The sequence below is a fragment of the Vanessa atalanta genome, chromosome 10 (genome assembly GCF_905147765.1).
Source record: "Vanessa atalanta chromosome 10, ilVanAtal1.2, whole genome shotgun sequence".
NCBI lineage: Eukaryota > Metazoa > Arthropoda > Insecta > Lepidoptera > Nymphalidae > Vanessa > Vanessa atalanta.
The window spans coordinates 5,116,843-5,131,790 of record NC_061880.1 but is presented as its reverse complement, the minus strand read 5'-3'; the positions used below and the strand labels follow the sequence as shown (position 1 = coordinate 5,131,790).

The following is a 14,948-nucleotide window of genomic DNA, read 5'->3' as shown; positions in this document are numbered from 1 at the left end:
GTCTATCCTACCCGGTGTAAAGATCTGCAAAATATCTCCAATGAACAATAAATAATAAATCTGAATTTCTTGTCAATCGTTATCATCGAATAACAACTATTGCGCTATTTTATGTAAATAACACATCATAAAGATTATGATTTAATATTGAAGTTATCGTTAGATATCTTATCCTTTCTGTGTTCCAAGATTTTTATAATTTAGTATTAAGACAGTACAAATATTTTTAAGAATTTTATATCGTAATGTCATTATTTTATTGAAATGATTATCTTATGCAACTTCAGATACATGTACAAAAAATAATCTTTGACATGTGACACCTTGGTGGTTTCCCGTGGCACACAATAGCCGAACATAATTGTTTGGTATAAAACCTAGCACACAAATTCTATATCATCACTGTTGATTCACCATCAATCATGTTTCGTATTTCAAGCTTCTGTCTCCTAATTGTCCTTCAGGTAATATATAAATATATATATATATATATTTTTTTTCAAACAATTATAAAGTACCATTAATTGTTTATACTTGCTATTTTGGTTTGTTTTCTCAGTTGGGTTTCTATTTTTCGCGTTAGTTATTAGAGATGTTTTTTGTGGCTTCGCTCGCAGTTTAGGGGCTGGTCGTTAGGAGTTAGGCATAAAAAGTAACATATGACCTTCCTCGGAGATCAAGTTTGTGTCATACCAAATATCATCAAACAGTGATATGTCATTATTCAGTGGCCTATACAGACAATAAGGAAGACAGTTACTTTCGCGTTTATAATATTAGTATATATAATTTATAAATACTTTTTATCTCTGAAGACCAATATACGACTCAAGCATATACAAGCCCAGGTTCCTTTCTATATTGATCCTTGCATAATACCATATATTTTGAGATCAAATTGAAACGTAATCATTTTTATTTGCACGAGACGGTCCTGCTTATGGTTATTAAAGAGACTTATTTTTCGTGAAGAATAAAAATATACACATGTATTTATATATTCATAAATATTTTTACAAAATAATATTTAAAAAAAAATGTTAAATGAAACAGCAATTTTTCTTATAAATATTCGAGGATAATAAAAGTATATTAGATATTAAAAACAATTCAATATTGTATTGGTGTACAATAATAGTGTTTAAATCATATACAAGGATTATATTTATTTAAATCCACGTACTAATAACTAATCTTTAGATTATTTTGTCTTAGAGAAGAATGCTTTTCCAGGCCGAAGCGAAAATAATATGTGTACTAACTTCAGGCAATTTAAAACAAAATCTATTATATTACCGCCTAATGTATTAATACCTTGTACTGATTTTTTTATGCATTAAAAAAAGAGCTCATGATCGCCACTCACGGAGGTTTTCTTTTTGGCGCGATGTTTGGATCCTTCGGACATACAATTTCTGAGTCATAGAAAATGTGTCGTTTAGTTGGCTTTCATTATAAATAATATTCATTTAAAATATGTAATTAATGTAGTTGTTGTTTGTTATAAGATCAGATTGTTATTAGACTATTCTTTTTAAAAAGTCATTTTGATTTCTGTTCGGTACGAACACATTATTATTTATTTTATTTTATTTGATATAATCTGCAAAACGTTTTTTTTTCTATATTTAAGGTCGTGACCGCAGAGCCGCCTCCTCCTCATTGTAGAGTCATTCCCCGAGTGGTAAGGACACACTACTTATATTAAACATCTTTATATTTCACAGCTAAACATAAATATCTCTCATGTTATTTTTTATGTCGGTTGATGGAAGGTTTCCTTACGAAGTTTTCCTTGACCGATTCACAGATAAATACAACTACAGCGCTTAAATATTTTCATGTATTTCATTAACAATATTTTAACTCGAAAATATATTAAAGATCAAAAGTAATGTACTAAAATATCATTTACATAACTTGAAAAAGGAAACATTCTCGTATTGATTTAGCTTTTTTTACTACACCTAATCGATTAACTCCGCACTCGAGCACTCGATTCGGTAATAGCCAAAGCAAGTTAATGAAAATATATTTACTCGTATATATGAACATTGACACCAAAAAGTAACTGAATTGAAATTGAATAAATAACTAAAATTATAAATTAAGTACAACACATGAGTGTATCCTATACATACACTGTATATAAACGCAAACATTTATTTACAGGAAAATCCTACAAAATGCTGTAATTTCCCAAAAATATTTAAGGAAGAGGACTTCAAAGATTGTGATATAGAATTACCACACGAAAACAGTTCTAGACCAGGCCCTCCAGATGTAAGTTATATTATTAATACCCATACCGCCATCTAGTGACAACTTTGTTAACTGCTAAGAAAGTTTACAAACTACAATTATTTAATATAATACATATTCTTTCATTTTTACTCTTTGGTTAGTCTCAAATATTAATGACGCTTATTTTTATTACCTTTTATCAAATCTATATTTTGATTATTTATAATTATTCATACTATTGATTCTTTTGTAAAACTGCACATTTTACTATTCGCTGATTTCTTGTATACCTTTTCTATTCAATTACACACATATAAGTCACAAAAATAACACATTCAATATACATATATGTCTTTATAAATAGCAAATGGCTGGCATGCTTCGCCATACCTATTTATTTTTTAGAAAAAGTTATTTTAAGATTACCGTACCTCCATCTATTGTACGCTGATGGTACTATATCAAAATTATATTTTGTACAAGCAACTGTTCGAAGCAATGCATGAAAGCATAGAATACGAACATAGACATCGACTGATTTTGAAATATCACAATTATCATGTCAATTTTTTTTAGTGCTCCAAGCAGATATGTTTATTGAAAAAATACAATCTCATGAAAGATGATACCGAGGTAGATAAGGATGCAGCGACCGAATTCCTGGATAAGTTCGTTGAATCTTATCCCGATTTCAAGGATGGTGTCGAAAAGGCCAAGGAATTTTGTATTAAAAATGATTTGCCCGAATCAAAAGTGTGTCAACCTACAAAGATTGTATTTTGCATTAGTAATGTAATGTTTATGGTAAGTTAATTGATTTATTTTATTCATTAGCTTAAAGATATTATAATTTAAAAAAAATACATTACATACAAATTCTTCTGATTTTTATGAGTGAAAATTCATTCCGTATAAGTATAATATATTTATGCATAAGAAAATATTGAATATCACATATCAATGTCATGTTTTTATCATAAGAAATGCATGTATGTTATACTTGTCTAAGGGCGTCAGAAGGTATCGATGGAGAAAAATCTAATCACCACAAACAAATTTTCAATAAATATATTTTTTCTTCCAGGAATGTCCGAAATGGGAAGACGTTGATGACTGTAAGAAAATAAAAGATTACGTTGAAGAGTGTAAAAAATATTTTGAAAAAACTAATTAACATATTTTCGACGTTATGTAAAATACTAATATTTGTTGTTTGATTTTTGTAAATAATTATTATATTATTAAGGCGCATATTACTCATATTACTATCAATTATATTTACTCAATTCACATATTTTAAACCATATTTACGTTTTAAATAATAAATAAAATTAATAAAATGAAGCTTTTTATGTGTGCATTTATTAATTTATCGACAAAGCACTCGGAAAGATGCTCGGAAGCAAATTTAACTCTACTCGATTATGTTATACGGGCTGATACGGCCATACGCGATTAAAAAAAGACATCTTACAAAACGATACATGCTTTAAGCTTTTTACAGGTTAAAGTAAAAAGACAGAAAAACGCACATATTCACATACACTTAGGCATATTGTGTATATGATTATACACTGACAAAAATTAATTCATTAACATGCATTTCAGTATAAAGGCAGAAAGTACATACGTCACGAGGCAGGAAATAAATCCAAATTATTTTATTATTAATAATTAGTTAAATTAAAAAGGTAGAGAAATATTCCCTAAATTTTTTATTTAATTTGACTGATTAATCAATAGTTAGGATCTTTAACTCTATTTCCAATCCGGGTTCTTAAACAAAAACATGGATCACTCAAGGTTTATGAAGTCTATGCGATATCTCAGCATAACATAAAATCAATACAGAATGAAAGATTAAAAATAATGCAAAAAGAGTATATGACACTCAAGAAATAAATGCTATACTTGGTGGTAGGATTTTGTGTAAAGTTATTATTGTATTTATACTTCTTTAGGTCGGTTCCAATCTAGCTGGTGTGAGTAACGATAATATTAATGCCACGACCTTACAACGACTTTGTTGTGGAACAAATAGATTCTAATGAAATTTTTGCTGTAATTTAATGTTAACGATGAAATTCCGATACTGGTCGGGATGGCATTCCATCTAGCCTTATTAAAAGGTACTCACAAACTCTATCCCCTGCCATATCTTCAATCAATGCTTCTGTTTTATATTACCAATATCACTAAAGAAGCTATTAATAATCTTCATCCTTTTGCAATTTTAAAAGCATTACCAAATGTTTATTTATTTTATTTATTTATTTATTAGAATGTTCTTACGTTTTGTGTATAATTCTCTTGCCTGATATATCGAACAATATCATGTCATTTATTTCCATTAAGTCGGTTAAAATAAATGAACATGACATTCCGTCGATAACCTAACTCTAACAGAATGCAATATGTGAGCTCTTACAGTGTTCCTAGACCTCAAACCATTCGACACCACACTGTGTTCAGAGGTTCTTAAAAACAACTTCTTCGGCCACTTTAACTGTCGGAGCGACAAGCTGTCGATTTCTTATGGTGTTTCATACGGTAGTATTTTTTTTGTAATATTTTATCCAAGATAATGTATTTGTAATTCACATTACACATCAATATCATCAGCTTTATGAAATTCTTCTTAATATAAACTGTAAACCAACTATACCATGTCTTAAAATTAATCCTATGAGCAATATGCTAAAGAACAGTTACAAAGCTTTCCCATTGCGTATTTATATATCTGCAACATGAAACTGTCTGTAACTCTCAAGTATTACTTTTAATCACCGAACTGAATTCAATAGATGGAACCTTTAGTCCATATATATGCCCTAGATTTTAGTTATTATTTTTGTTTAATTTGTATGTTTAGTATTGAGTGAAAAACATATTTTTTGATGTATTTCTCTTGCATAACACGAATACATTCTTAAATAAATATTTTCTAATGACAAACCATGACAGGCAAAAGCGTCATCGCCCATCGCCAGCGGCATATAAAATTACATTATGGTGCCAACATCTCAACAGGGTGTCGCTGAGGACCTTAAATATTATGTGTTGTGTTTAATATGGCATTCGGTAAACTTCCTGGATCTACTCTTGTATTTTCTATCGAGGGATAAACATCTTTATCCATAGGTAATTTAGATAGATTATTTTTGAAATATTTCTTCATTGACCAGAGAGTCTTTCTAATACACTTTTTATGATATTTTATTTATTAGATGGTATATTATATAATGATTTTCTAAGATTAATTTAAGTTATAATAATTCCGTTACATTCTTCTGATACGAAATATGTAATTGCCACTTAGCAATGTTTTGGTAACTAACTTATAGTTAGACACCACAAATTGTGACAATAATTATTATTTTTATTAACAAAATATTTTTATAATCGAAAATTGTTATTTACCTTAGATGCTTATATACAATATAAATCGTATACAATACATAGCATTATATTTTCATAATTGAGAAAAATATTACTTATTTTCGTATAGTACTTATATATGGTTATACATTTATATATGTTATACATTTAATTTAATTTTAAAATGCTTAATACAAAATTACAAGCCGTTCTACCAATTTAAATACCTTATTAAGAAATGTATCACGTACATGTGTGACGTTTAAGAGATATGTATACTAATGTTGGTGGTGTGGTCTTACGAGTAAAATTTAAGTGTCAACTCAATATTTTGTAAAACTTCAAAACGTTTGTTAAACATCGATCACACCTTCCTTTGTTGTTTCAAACTACACAGTAAACATAATCAGTCTTTTGCCATAATTCGTCGTTATAGGTGGGTTTAGAAAAAAAGATATGAAGTTGTTGTATCTTTGTGCTATATTTTATTATGTATCCTTTATTTGAATTTTCGATATTATTCTTATGGAGTTATGCTTTTTGATAAGATATTATTCAATGAATTTCCGATATTTGCAGAAAAAACAGAAGTGTATAACTTGTTCAATATTCGTTAGTGATCGACATCTATAGTGTTGTTAAGCAAAATTATTCATCATTTTTAATGAAACAAAACGAAAAAACTTACGTACAAAAAATGTATTTGATCAGTCTGGCGATGTATGTATCTATAAATATGAATAAATGTCTTAATAATTTCATTTAACCACAAATTTTAAGGCAAAAGGGCAATTTGAACCGATGAAGATAAAGCCAGAAAAATGTTATGGCACTGACGAACTGATGGTAAACATTGATGTAATTATTTTGTGAAAAAATATTCATACAAAAACTTAAAAATGAAATTTATCATATTTATGAAAAAATTATAGGACAGAAAATGTTGCATCTTTCCGCCTTTTTTCAAACGGGAGGTGGCTAGATCATGCGGTGCTATTTTTGCACTGGTATTCATAGATAAAGAATATAATGTCACAGGAATGAGAAGAGAAGCCGTCAAAAAAGTAAGTTACAGTTACCATATAATTCAACAAATGCGATGGAAATGGTGACATCAATTACAAAATATTTAATATCAAATACTTTTCATTAAAAATAATTCAAACGCAAGCTTAACGATAATCCTCAATTTTCATTTCCAGTGTGAACATTGGCGATGTATTTTAAGTAAGTATAATCTTTTAGATGCAGATGACTTCGTAAATAATGAAAAATATTATACCCACCTCGACAAGTGGGTGAATCTTAATCAAGAATTTAGTAACGTTATGACCAGTGCCAAAGTGTATTGTAGAGAAGAAAATAGGCTTCAAATGCCATTAAATGTTTGTGAATTTTTTGATTTTCAAATTTGTATCAGAAACTATATAACTGTGGTAAGTCTTAATAAGTTAATTTCATTAAGTCTATTTAATGACTATTTCATTAACATAATCTAATTTAAAAATTGATATGTAACATCTTTCGTCTCGCTTTCCTGTGATATTTGGTAATGATTTAGTGAAATGTGTAACGGTAAGCCAGGGAAGCGCGTGCTATTTAATGTAAATCTTGCTTATTACCAAGGTGACATGTGAGATGTAAGGCGCATTTTTTTATTTTCAGAGCTGTCCAAAAATAATAAAAACTGAAAAATGCTATGAATGGAAGGAATTTTACGAAGAATGTAGAGAATACTTCATATAATTAATTAAACAAAGAGTTTCATTATTTTATTTTATTCTAAAACTGCATCTATAATGACAATGAAATGAAATTAGTTATTAAAATGTACTACTACTTCATTAATTACAATATTTTACTTATAATAAACATTATTTCATTTGCATCATCTTATAACTACACACATTTCATTTAGAATTAGTATAGAGGTGAGAAATTACGTACATAATAATGTACAAGTTACCTCTATTCCAATAAACCGTAATACTGTCACATAAATGTTAATACAGTGAATAATTTCATACACATACGTCATACATATATCACACTCACCATTATACCTCATCACTTTCCTTTTAGGAATATAGTAAATTAAACTAAACTAGCAGTCTTTTCTAAACCTTCAAGGTAGAAGCCTTGGATTATATCTACCAACATAAAGAATCATGCCTGAAGGGTTGTGTCGTACAAAGAAGAGGAAAGGCCTATCGAATTTTAAACGAGCTGGTTGAGAATTTCTTGCAGGGAGTCTTGCTTGCCTTGGTCGAAGGTGTAACGGCAAGTGCATAGCGTCACCTACATCATGGGGATCATGGAAAGCCCGTTGATAATCTCGTGGTTCATCCCATCCAGTAAGCCACCTGGAAGTTCTATGCTTATGTGAAAGATCTAATGTTTCAGGGTATTCTTCTATATGATGCTGTTCTCCAATAACACCTTCACCACACGTAACAAAAGATGTCAATTGTATCATATCAGACAAATAAAGATCCTTCGATGGACCGTTCATTCCACCTAAATCGGCGTGATTTGCATCAAATAATTCTTTCAAGCCCATTTTACGTAATGTAGAGGAAACATTAAAAATTGATTTGTGAGACAATCTTGGGATTTGCAGTTCTAAGCCATTTCGTGGTAAAAGGGTTCTTAATAATTGATTCCATGCTGGTGTACTTAGATCAGAGTCTAGAAATCGTTTTTCAAGGTTTTCTAAATCTTCCGCATGTACAACGTTTCCTTGTTGGCCGGGCATTAAGAAAAGTGTGCTAACAACAGAATTTGTATTGCCTAGTGCAGCAGCTGTGGCATCTAAAACTGGATCGTAGCCGGCAAGGAAATTACTCTTAAAGACGACAGCTGGTACAGGGACCAAACGCCTCTGACGCACATTTGGTGAAACTACGAAATACATCTCGCCATCTCTTCCTTCCACAGATGATCCACTGCAGTCAGTCTGGAAAGTGAAAAAAATGAATCAGAAAATGCAATAATCTAATAATACTATTATAATTTTTAATACTTTTTAAATTATTTATTAGATATATTTTTTATTAAATAACTCCTATAACATTATCATAAAATAAAAACTAAAAAAACATTCTCACATGAAAAATGTTAGCCGAAAATGCTGCCAATGGAGGATGCATAGTTATACTGTTGGATTTCATATATTCAGCAATTTTACCCCATGTATATCTTTTCACAAGTAGATTAGTTCTTCTCCTTATAATGTCACTAATTAACTTGAAATTTATTTCTTCAACATGACCATTATAAAAGTGTTGCGCTCTTTCTTTATAAAATGTTAAAATTTTGCCTTTAGTTCTTTCACTGTAGAGCTCTCTTATAAATGCTGATACAGATACTCCAGATGCAGAAGTAGTTTCGATGGAGTCAGATATATTTTTTAGTGTAAAATGTGGATTGAATGTAACCATATCATCTAACTTAAGAACTTCATTCATTTCACCTGAAGTTGCTCCTTTTGCTCCCATAAACATCATTGCTAACATTGACGTTATAGAATAAGGAGAAAAAACAATGCTTCGTTTTTTGTCTATATTTTCAGTTATGACATTCCAATATCTAAACGCTAATTCATTGCAAAGCTCCGTGAATTGTAGTACGTCTTCACCTAAGTCCTTAGTCGTTACTTCTAGCCCCTGATTTTCCTTAGGAAACTCTAAAGTAATGCCCTTATCATTACTCTCGGGTATATAAAAACCTTCAACTTTGTGTTTATCTTTACTTACATCATAAACTTTTGGTGGTGTAACAGTTGATATTAATTTCCAGGAGTTATTCCTTTCATTTGCTAACTCTTTTTCGTCAATATTTACTTTTTGTATTTTCTTTTTGAATTCATCAAATTTTGGTATTTCTATTTCCAATTTCTGAAATTTATTGTTAACCTTATTATTTTGTTGAGTAGTGATGTCTGGCAAGACTGACGTCACAATATTGCTTTCAGTAGACAAATTAATAAGCGTAGATGACTCGATCTTATCCGCTGCCTTAATACTTTCTGAATTCATATCCACCTTCTTTTTTTCTCCAGAATCGGTCAAGTTATTATTATTAACGTGTATATGCAATATACTACTACTGTTTCCTATATTACTGGGATTCAAATTATTAGAATGTAGAACATTTTTTATTGTACTGATATTTTTATTCATTGTATTTTTTGATGTATCGTTTTCTATAACAATATTTTCGTCTTTAAATTCTTTTATTACATTGGTTTTCTCATCGCTATTTTTCTTAAGAGGAAGAGCAGTAATGTGTGGTGGAAGTATTGTAGTATCAATAACTAAATTCGTAATTGTGGTGTCAATACTCAACGAATCATGAGTCAAGTATAAGTTCTCCTCCGTTCCTTTAATACTTTCATCTGATTTTGTATTATTTTCATAAGAAGCTATTGATGTAGGAGCTGGACCTTCATTTACTACTTGAGATATTAAATCATCTACTGAACCTGTGAGAATAAGATCCATCATAGGAGTGTTAGTTGTACTTAATATTGCAGTCGTGCTTGAGGGTAAAGATGTAGTCTGCACTTCTTTGATATCCAAAACTTTTTCTTCAGTATTTTCATTTTTTATGTGGGGGTCAATGGTAGATATTTTTACAAAATTATCAGATTCTTTAGTATGGTTTGCTTTGATTTCATTTTCATTTGCATTTTCAATAGGTATTTCAATTTCTACGTTCTCCTTGCTCTCTATATCAATATTGTTTATTTTTGTAGTATCTAATAAACTATTTGAAGTTGGTATAGGGGCGTAATTGTTGCCAAGATCAGAGGCTATTTGACTTATACTCTGAGCCACATCAAATAATGGTAAAGAAGTCTGACTTTCTATATCTTCACTTTCATCTGCTTGTGTTTGGCTACTTACGTTTACATTGCTTTCAATTTGATTGTTTTGTGGCGATATTAATTCTGTTGTTGATGTTGTTGTTAAGGGTGAAACGGATTGTGTTGTATTGATCGTTAAAATATTTTCATATTCTTTGTCATTATTTTTTAAAGGCGAGGGTAATATTATGCTTGATGGAATGTTTGTTATATTTTCATGTGAAAATACTGTTTGCTTATTGTTTAACAAATTTGTTGTTGTTTCAGCAATGTTTGCCGTTGTGGAAACAGGCGAAAAAGTACTTATTTTCTCATATTGGACTGGCTTTGCTGTTAAGTTTCCAATAGAAATATTGTTCTCATTTATATTAGCAGTATTTAAAAATTGCTGTGTTGAATGCAATGAATAGATTTTGTTAGTTGTAGATATTATAGACTTTGTTGTTGTTGTAGTTGTAGGTCGCATAGTCGTTGTTGAACTTGTTGATTTTGGCCAATTTGTTGTTGTTCTAACTATTGGCTTACTTGTTGTTTTTCTAACAGGCTGTTTAGTCGTAGTTGTAGTTACCTTCAAAGTTGTAGTGAAAGGCTTTGATGTAGTAGTAGTAGTGGTAGTAGTTGTTGTAGGTAATTCAGTTGTAGTACTCGTAGTGAGAGAAACTTCAATTAACGGTTTTGCAGTGATATTATTATTTTTGTCCTTAATTTCGGGCGTTGAAACACTGGGTATTTCATTACTTTCTTTACTTTGCGAATTTTCATAGTCCATATTTAAGTTATCTATATCGATAGTGTCTGTCTCAGGTGTAATAAATGAACCCGATGTTTTATCTGGCACTATATCTACCCCTGTGTTGCCAAATATCGAAGGTAAGATCAGACTCCAAGAATCTGAAACATCTGGAGTATCAAATGTTGGTTGTACGTTTGGCTTATTTTTATGAGCTTCCATTTGAGATTTCAAAACATTTTGAACATTAGTAACAACACTGTGTACTTTCGTGTGTGACGGTTGGCTAAAGTTGAAGGCTATTGTGGGTTGATTGTCATTAGCGAAAGTAACTAATCCGTCTGTTTCTTCTCCTGCCGCTACTATAGCCTGTATTTCTTCTAAAGTCATTAATCTTTTAACAAGTTCACCAGATTCATCAAAGGTATAAAATTCATATCTATCTGGCGTAAGCAAATTTACTGGACTTCCCACCGTTGCTGGTACACTTGATGGTGGCGGAAGACTGTTGCCAACGGCATCAGCTACGTATGGTAATTTCGTTCGCCTGAAACGTAAAAAAATATGCTTCTTCAATATTTATTTAAATTATTATGTATTCATTTTGTTTGTAATTGGCAACTGAATTAAATCTTAATCTACTTTATTTTATATTCAAGTTAATCAATCTATATGATAGACTTTTTATAAATATATAAGCATCCCTCTTATACTTTTTATCAAGTATCACAAGCAGCATGAATAATTCTTTAATAGAAAAACAATCAAAGCATACGACATAGCGTACATTTTGAAAAAACAGATTTTTTTTTAGCATTAGCAGCCCGTAAATGTCCCACTGCTGGGATAAAGGCCTCCTCTCCCTTTGAGGAGAAGGTTTGGAGCATATTCCACCACGCTGCTCCAATGCGGGTTGGCGGAATACACATGTGGCAGAATTTCGTTGAAATGCATGCATGCATGAAAAAACAGATAAAAAATAATAATTATCACTTAGCCAATATGTGTCTGAAACCTGAATTACATTTTTACAATTTTAAAAGAAGTATCAAGTTTTAAGAATATTTTGTCATATCAATTACCTGTTTTGATTGTTATCGGCAAACGCGCACGTCGCGGTGATGAGTACGCACAGAGTGAAGTGCATCCTGCCACTCGCACTCCCCACTGAAACTGTTAATATAATACTTTGTAACAATAATAATAATAGTGAACAAAAAGATAAAGCTATATGTGATTTTATATATCATTACAACAATTTATTATGGTATTCATATATTTCTCGAATGTGGAACGAGAAAAACAAAAGAAGTACACATTTTAAAATTAGTTTCTGTTATTTTGTGAGAACAACAAAGATTGAATGCGCTAAGACTGTATATAAATTATAATTATTTTATGAAAACAAGCATGAAGTTTTTGCGGACAACAAGTGACTAGTCAAGTCTGAGGACGACTCGAGGCGTTTGAATTATTGTGCTCCTGTCAGATGCGTATCAGGTAGACAGACAGAGACAAGAATGAAAAAGTATTCTTGCGTATCCACTTGACCAGACAGAAACATAGTATTAAATAACTCGCTCATGTACCTAGGCACGGTATATAGAGTGCTCCAGGTCACTCAGATCGGCAATTGGGTAAGTGTACCGATTTTTTCGCTAATTCGATCACTTTTTATATTTTGTTCTCCAGTCAATAGAAGTCAGTTTTAGTAGCTTGTATTATCAGGAATATAAAATCAAAGGTGCTCGAATCAGTCCAAAATTCGATTGTTACAATATTAGCTCATTGCCGATCTTTATAAACTCACCCTATTATAAAAAGTAAAATTACAATGGGCATGAAAACTTAAAGACGACATTGTAATACGTATATTTTATGCTTGTGGAGCTTGTGCTTTAAGTATTATGACAAGGTTCTTTCATTTAATGCCAATAAATTTGATAAGACTTGTAGTTTAATAACTGGGTAAACAGATTTAGATTTACGAAACGTGATAAAACAATCATTAAGATTTTTATATCAAATTAAACTGTTATGCAGATTTTCATAATGTGAGACCATCCATTGGATAACATAAATAGTGCGATAATCGCAGTTGACTTCCATAAACAAAAAACGAACTGTAAAATTAAAAACCTGCTAAACAAGTAAAACCACGGTCATTGTCGCGCAAACTTGAACTACAAGTTATGGCTCGAGAGCAAATAGCCGTAAAGTTTATCGCGCACTAGCGATTATTTGTCACAGTGACATTTTTATCGCTGTTTCTTCGTACATAAATTTTATGACTGCTCTAAACGTTTATAGATAATTTAATCTACCTTAAAGACGTTATCGTTTCTCTTTGATGAAAAATCACCAGTGTGCGCGTGACAGAGTTAATGTTTTGTTTTGCACCAACATGCTATCGTTTCTTTGAATGAGTAATTATTAATGAAGTCTCAAGAAAAGTCATTGGCCTTTTATAATTTTATTTTTTAAATAAAATCTATGTCCACGATAAAACATAATTAAATAAACTTTAATAGGCTACTACTAGAGTTTTATTTTATAAATATATATTAATTAAATTACAAATTATAAAGCAGCAATTTTCGGTCATGTATATAAAATAGATTTTGTAATTATTTATGTAAATACGAGTAAACTGCGTGTATAATATTTTTTTAAAGTACAAACTACATATTTTGTTTCTATGTTATACATATGGTATGAAATATTGAATTAATTAATCAATGTATTAACCATACAAAAATAGTAAACTAAATATTCGCACTTAAAAAAATCCAATTGGACGCTCCGGACCTAAAATATTAGAAGTTTGTCAAAATCGGACAGATAACAATAAATTTACAAACGAGAAATTAAAAATGTCAAACGCAAATAATAAATCTAAGCACCTAGGTATTATTTAAGTGTACAGAGACATGTACATAAAACTTCGAACGCGTGACCGGTTGTGTTTTAACAAGTTGTTTGCAAACGATCTGGGACACTTGACACTTGGTTTGTGTTACAAGGCACAACAGTATCTGCCTAAGTTGAATATATACTGAGCTTTAATTTAATAGTACAAATAAAAGTATAATAAATCAAAATCAGAAAGCCCAGATAGTTCAATTGATGGAATATTAATCTGAACCGAAAATCTCTTCCGGACGAACCAATGACAAATTATTGAATAATTCATAATTAAAGTGACAGCACTTTTGACATATCAACAAAAAGATCGTGCGTGTCGTTTCGCACTTACTAGTATTGTATCGACTGTGTCACAAGTTATTTGCAACAGAGACAACTTCGATAAGCTAAATATACAAGTCAAGACAGCTTTACATTTAATTTTTATTTAAAGTTCTGCAAATACTTCTAGTTTTATTAAATGTATAAGAAAAAGTAAGCGAACAAATTTAAAGAGGCAAACAAGGTAATGTCATACTAATGCGTTTATAAAACCAAAAATTAATGTTAAGTAAATAAGTAGATTACTTATCAAATCTTATTTATTTATGTATTATAAAAATATTTTTTAAAAAAGCGAGCATATAGTGATAATGGATTGAGCCAATTTCAATGCAATCGGTTTAGATAATGAATACTCATAAACAATGTCTAAATTAAATTAAGACTCGGCTCGTCAATTTTAATTATTTAGTAACGCTAACGCTACTATTAATTATTAAGACGGTCAAGTTCGTGGGTTATATGTCATATAAGAAACAGGTT

The 14,948-nt window shown here is 30.3% G+C and overlaps 2 protein-coding genes across 2 annotated transcripts in view; one reads left to right on the top strand and one right to left on the bottom strand.

Annotated features, from left to right (window-relative positions):
* The first annotated feature begins 339 nt into the window (after positions 1–339).
* On the top strand, positions 340–3,418 carry LOC125067066. The gene is made up of 5 exons (XM_047675445.1): positions 340–464; positions 1,634–1,684; positions 2,173–2,283; positions 2,821–3,048; positions 3,329–3,418. The coding sequence occupies exons 1-5, from the start codon at positions 423–425 to the stop codon at positions 3,416–3,418; spliced, it is 522 nt and encodes a 173-aa protein (XP_047531401.1). The 5' UTR covers positions 340–422.
* Positions 3,419–7,594: 4,176 nt separating this feature from the next.
* LOC125067018 (probable serine/threonine-protein kinase nek3) overlaps positions 7,595–14,948 on the bottom strand; it is a 40,212-nt gene continuing 32,858 nt past the window's right edge. The window contains exons 2-4 of the mRNA XM_047675387.1: positions 12,302–12,392; positions 8,730–11,766; positions 7,595–8,578 (exon numbers count right to left, since the gene is read on the bottom strand). Of these exons, the coding sequence (XP_047531343.1) occupies positions 7,748–8,578; positions 8,730–11,766; positions 12,302–12,366 (3,933 nt within the window). The 5' untranslated portion in view covers positions 12,367–12,392 and the 3' untranslated portion in view covers positions 7,595–7,747. The remainder of the gene's footprint in view (positions 8,579–8,729; positions 11,767–12,301; positions 12,393–14,948) is intronic.

What these genes read in the sequence shown, in the direction of transcription:
- LOC125067066 (XM_047675445.1), top strand. Translation starts at nt 423, where the DNA reads ATGTTTCGTATTTCAAGCTTCTGTCTCCTAATTGTCCTTCAG. An exon ending in GTAGAGTCATTCCCCGAGTG is followed by an intron (nt 1,685 to 2,172) that starts GTAAGGACACAC and finishes ATTTATTTACAG; the next exon opens with GAAAATCCTACAAAATGCTG. An exon ending in CTAGACCAGGCCCTCCAGAT is followed by an intron (nt 2,284 to 2,820) that starts GTAAGTTATATT and finishes AATTTTTTTTAG; the next exon opens with TGCTCCAAGCAGATATGTTT.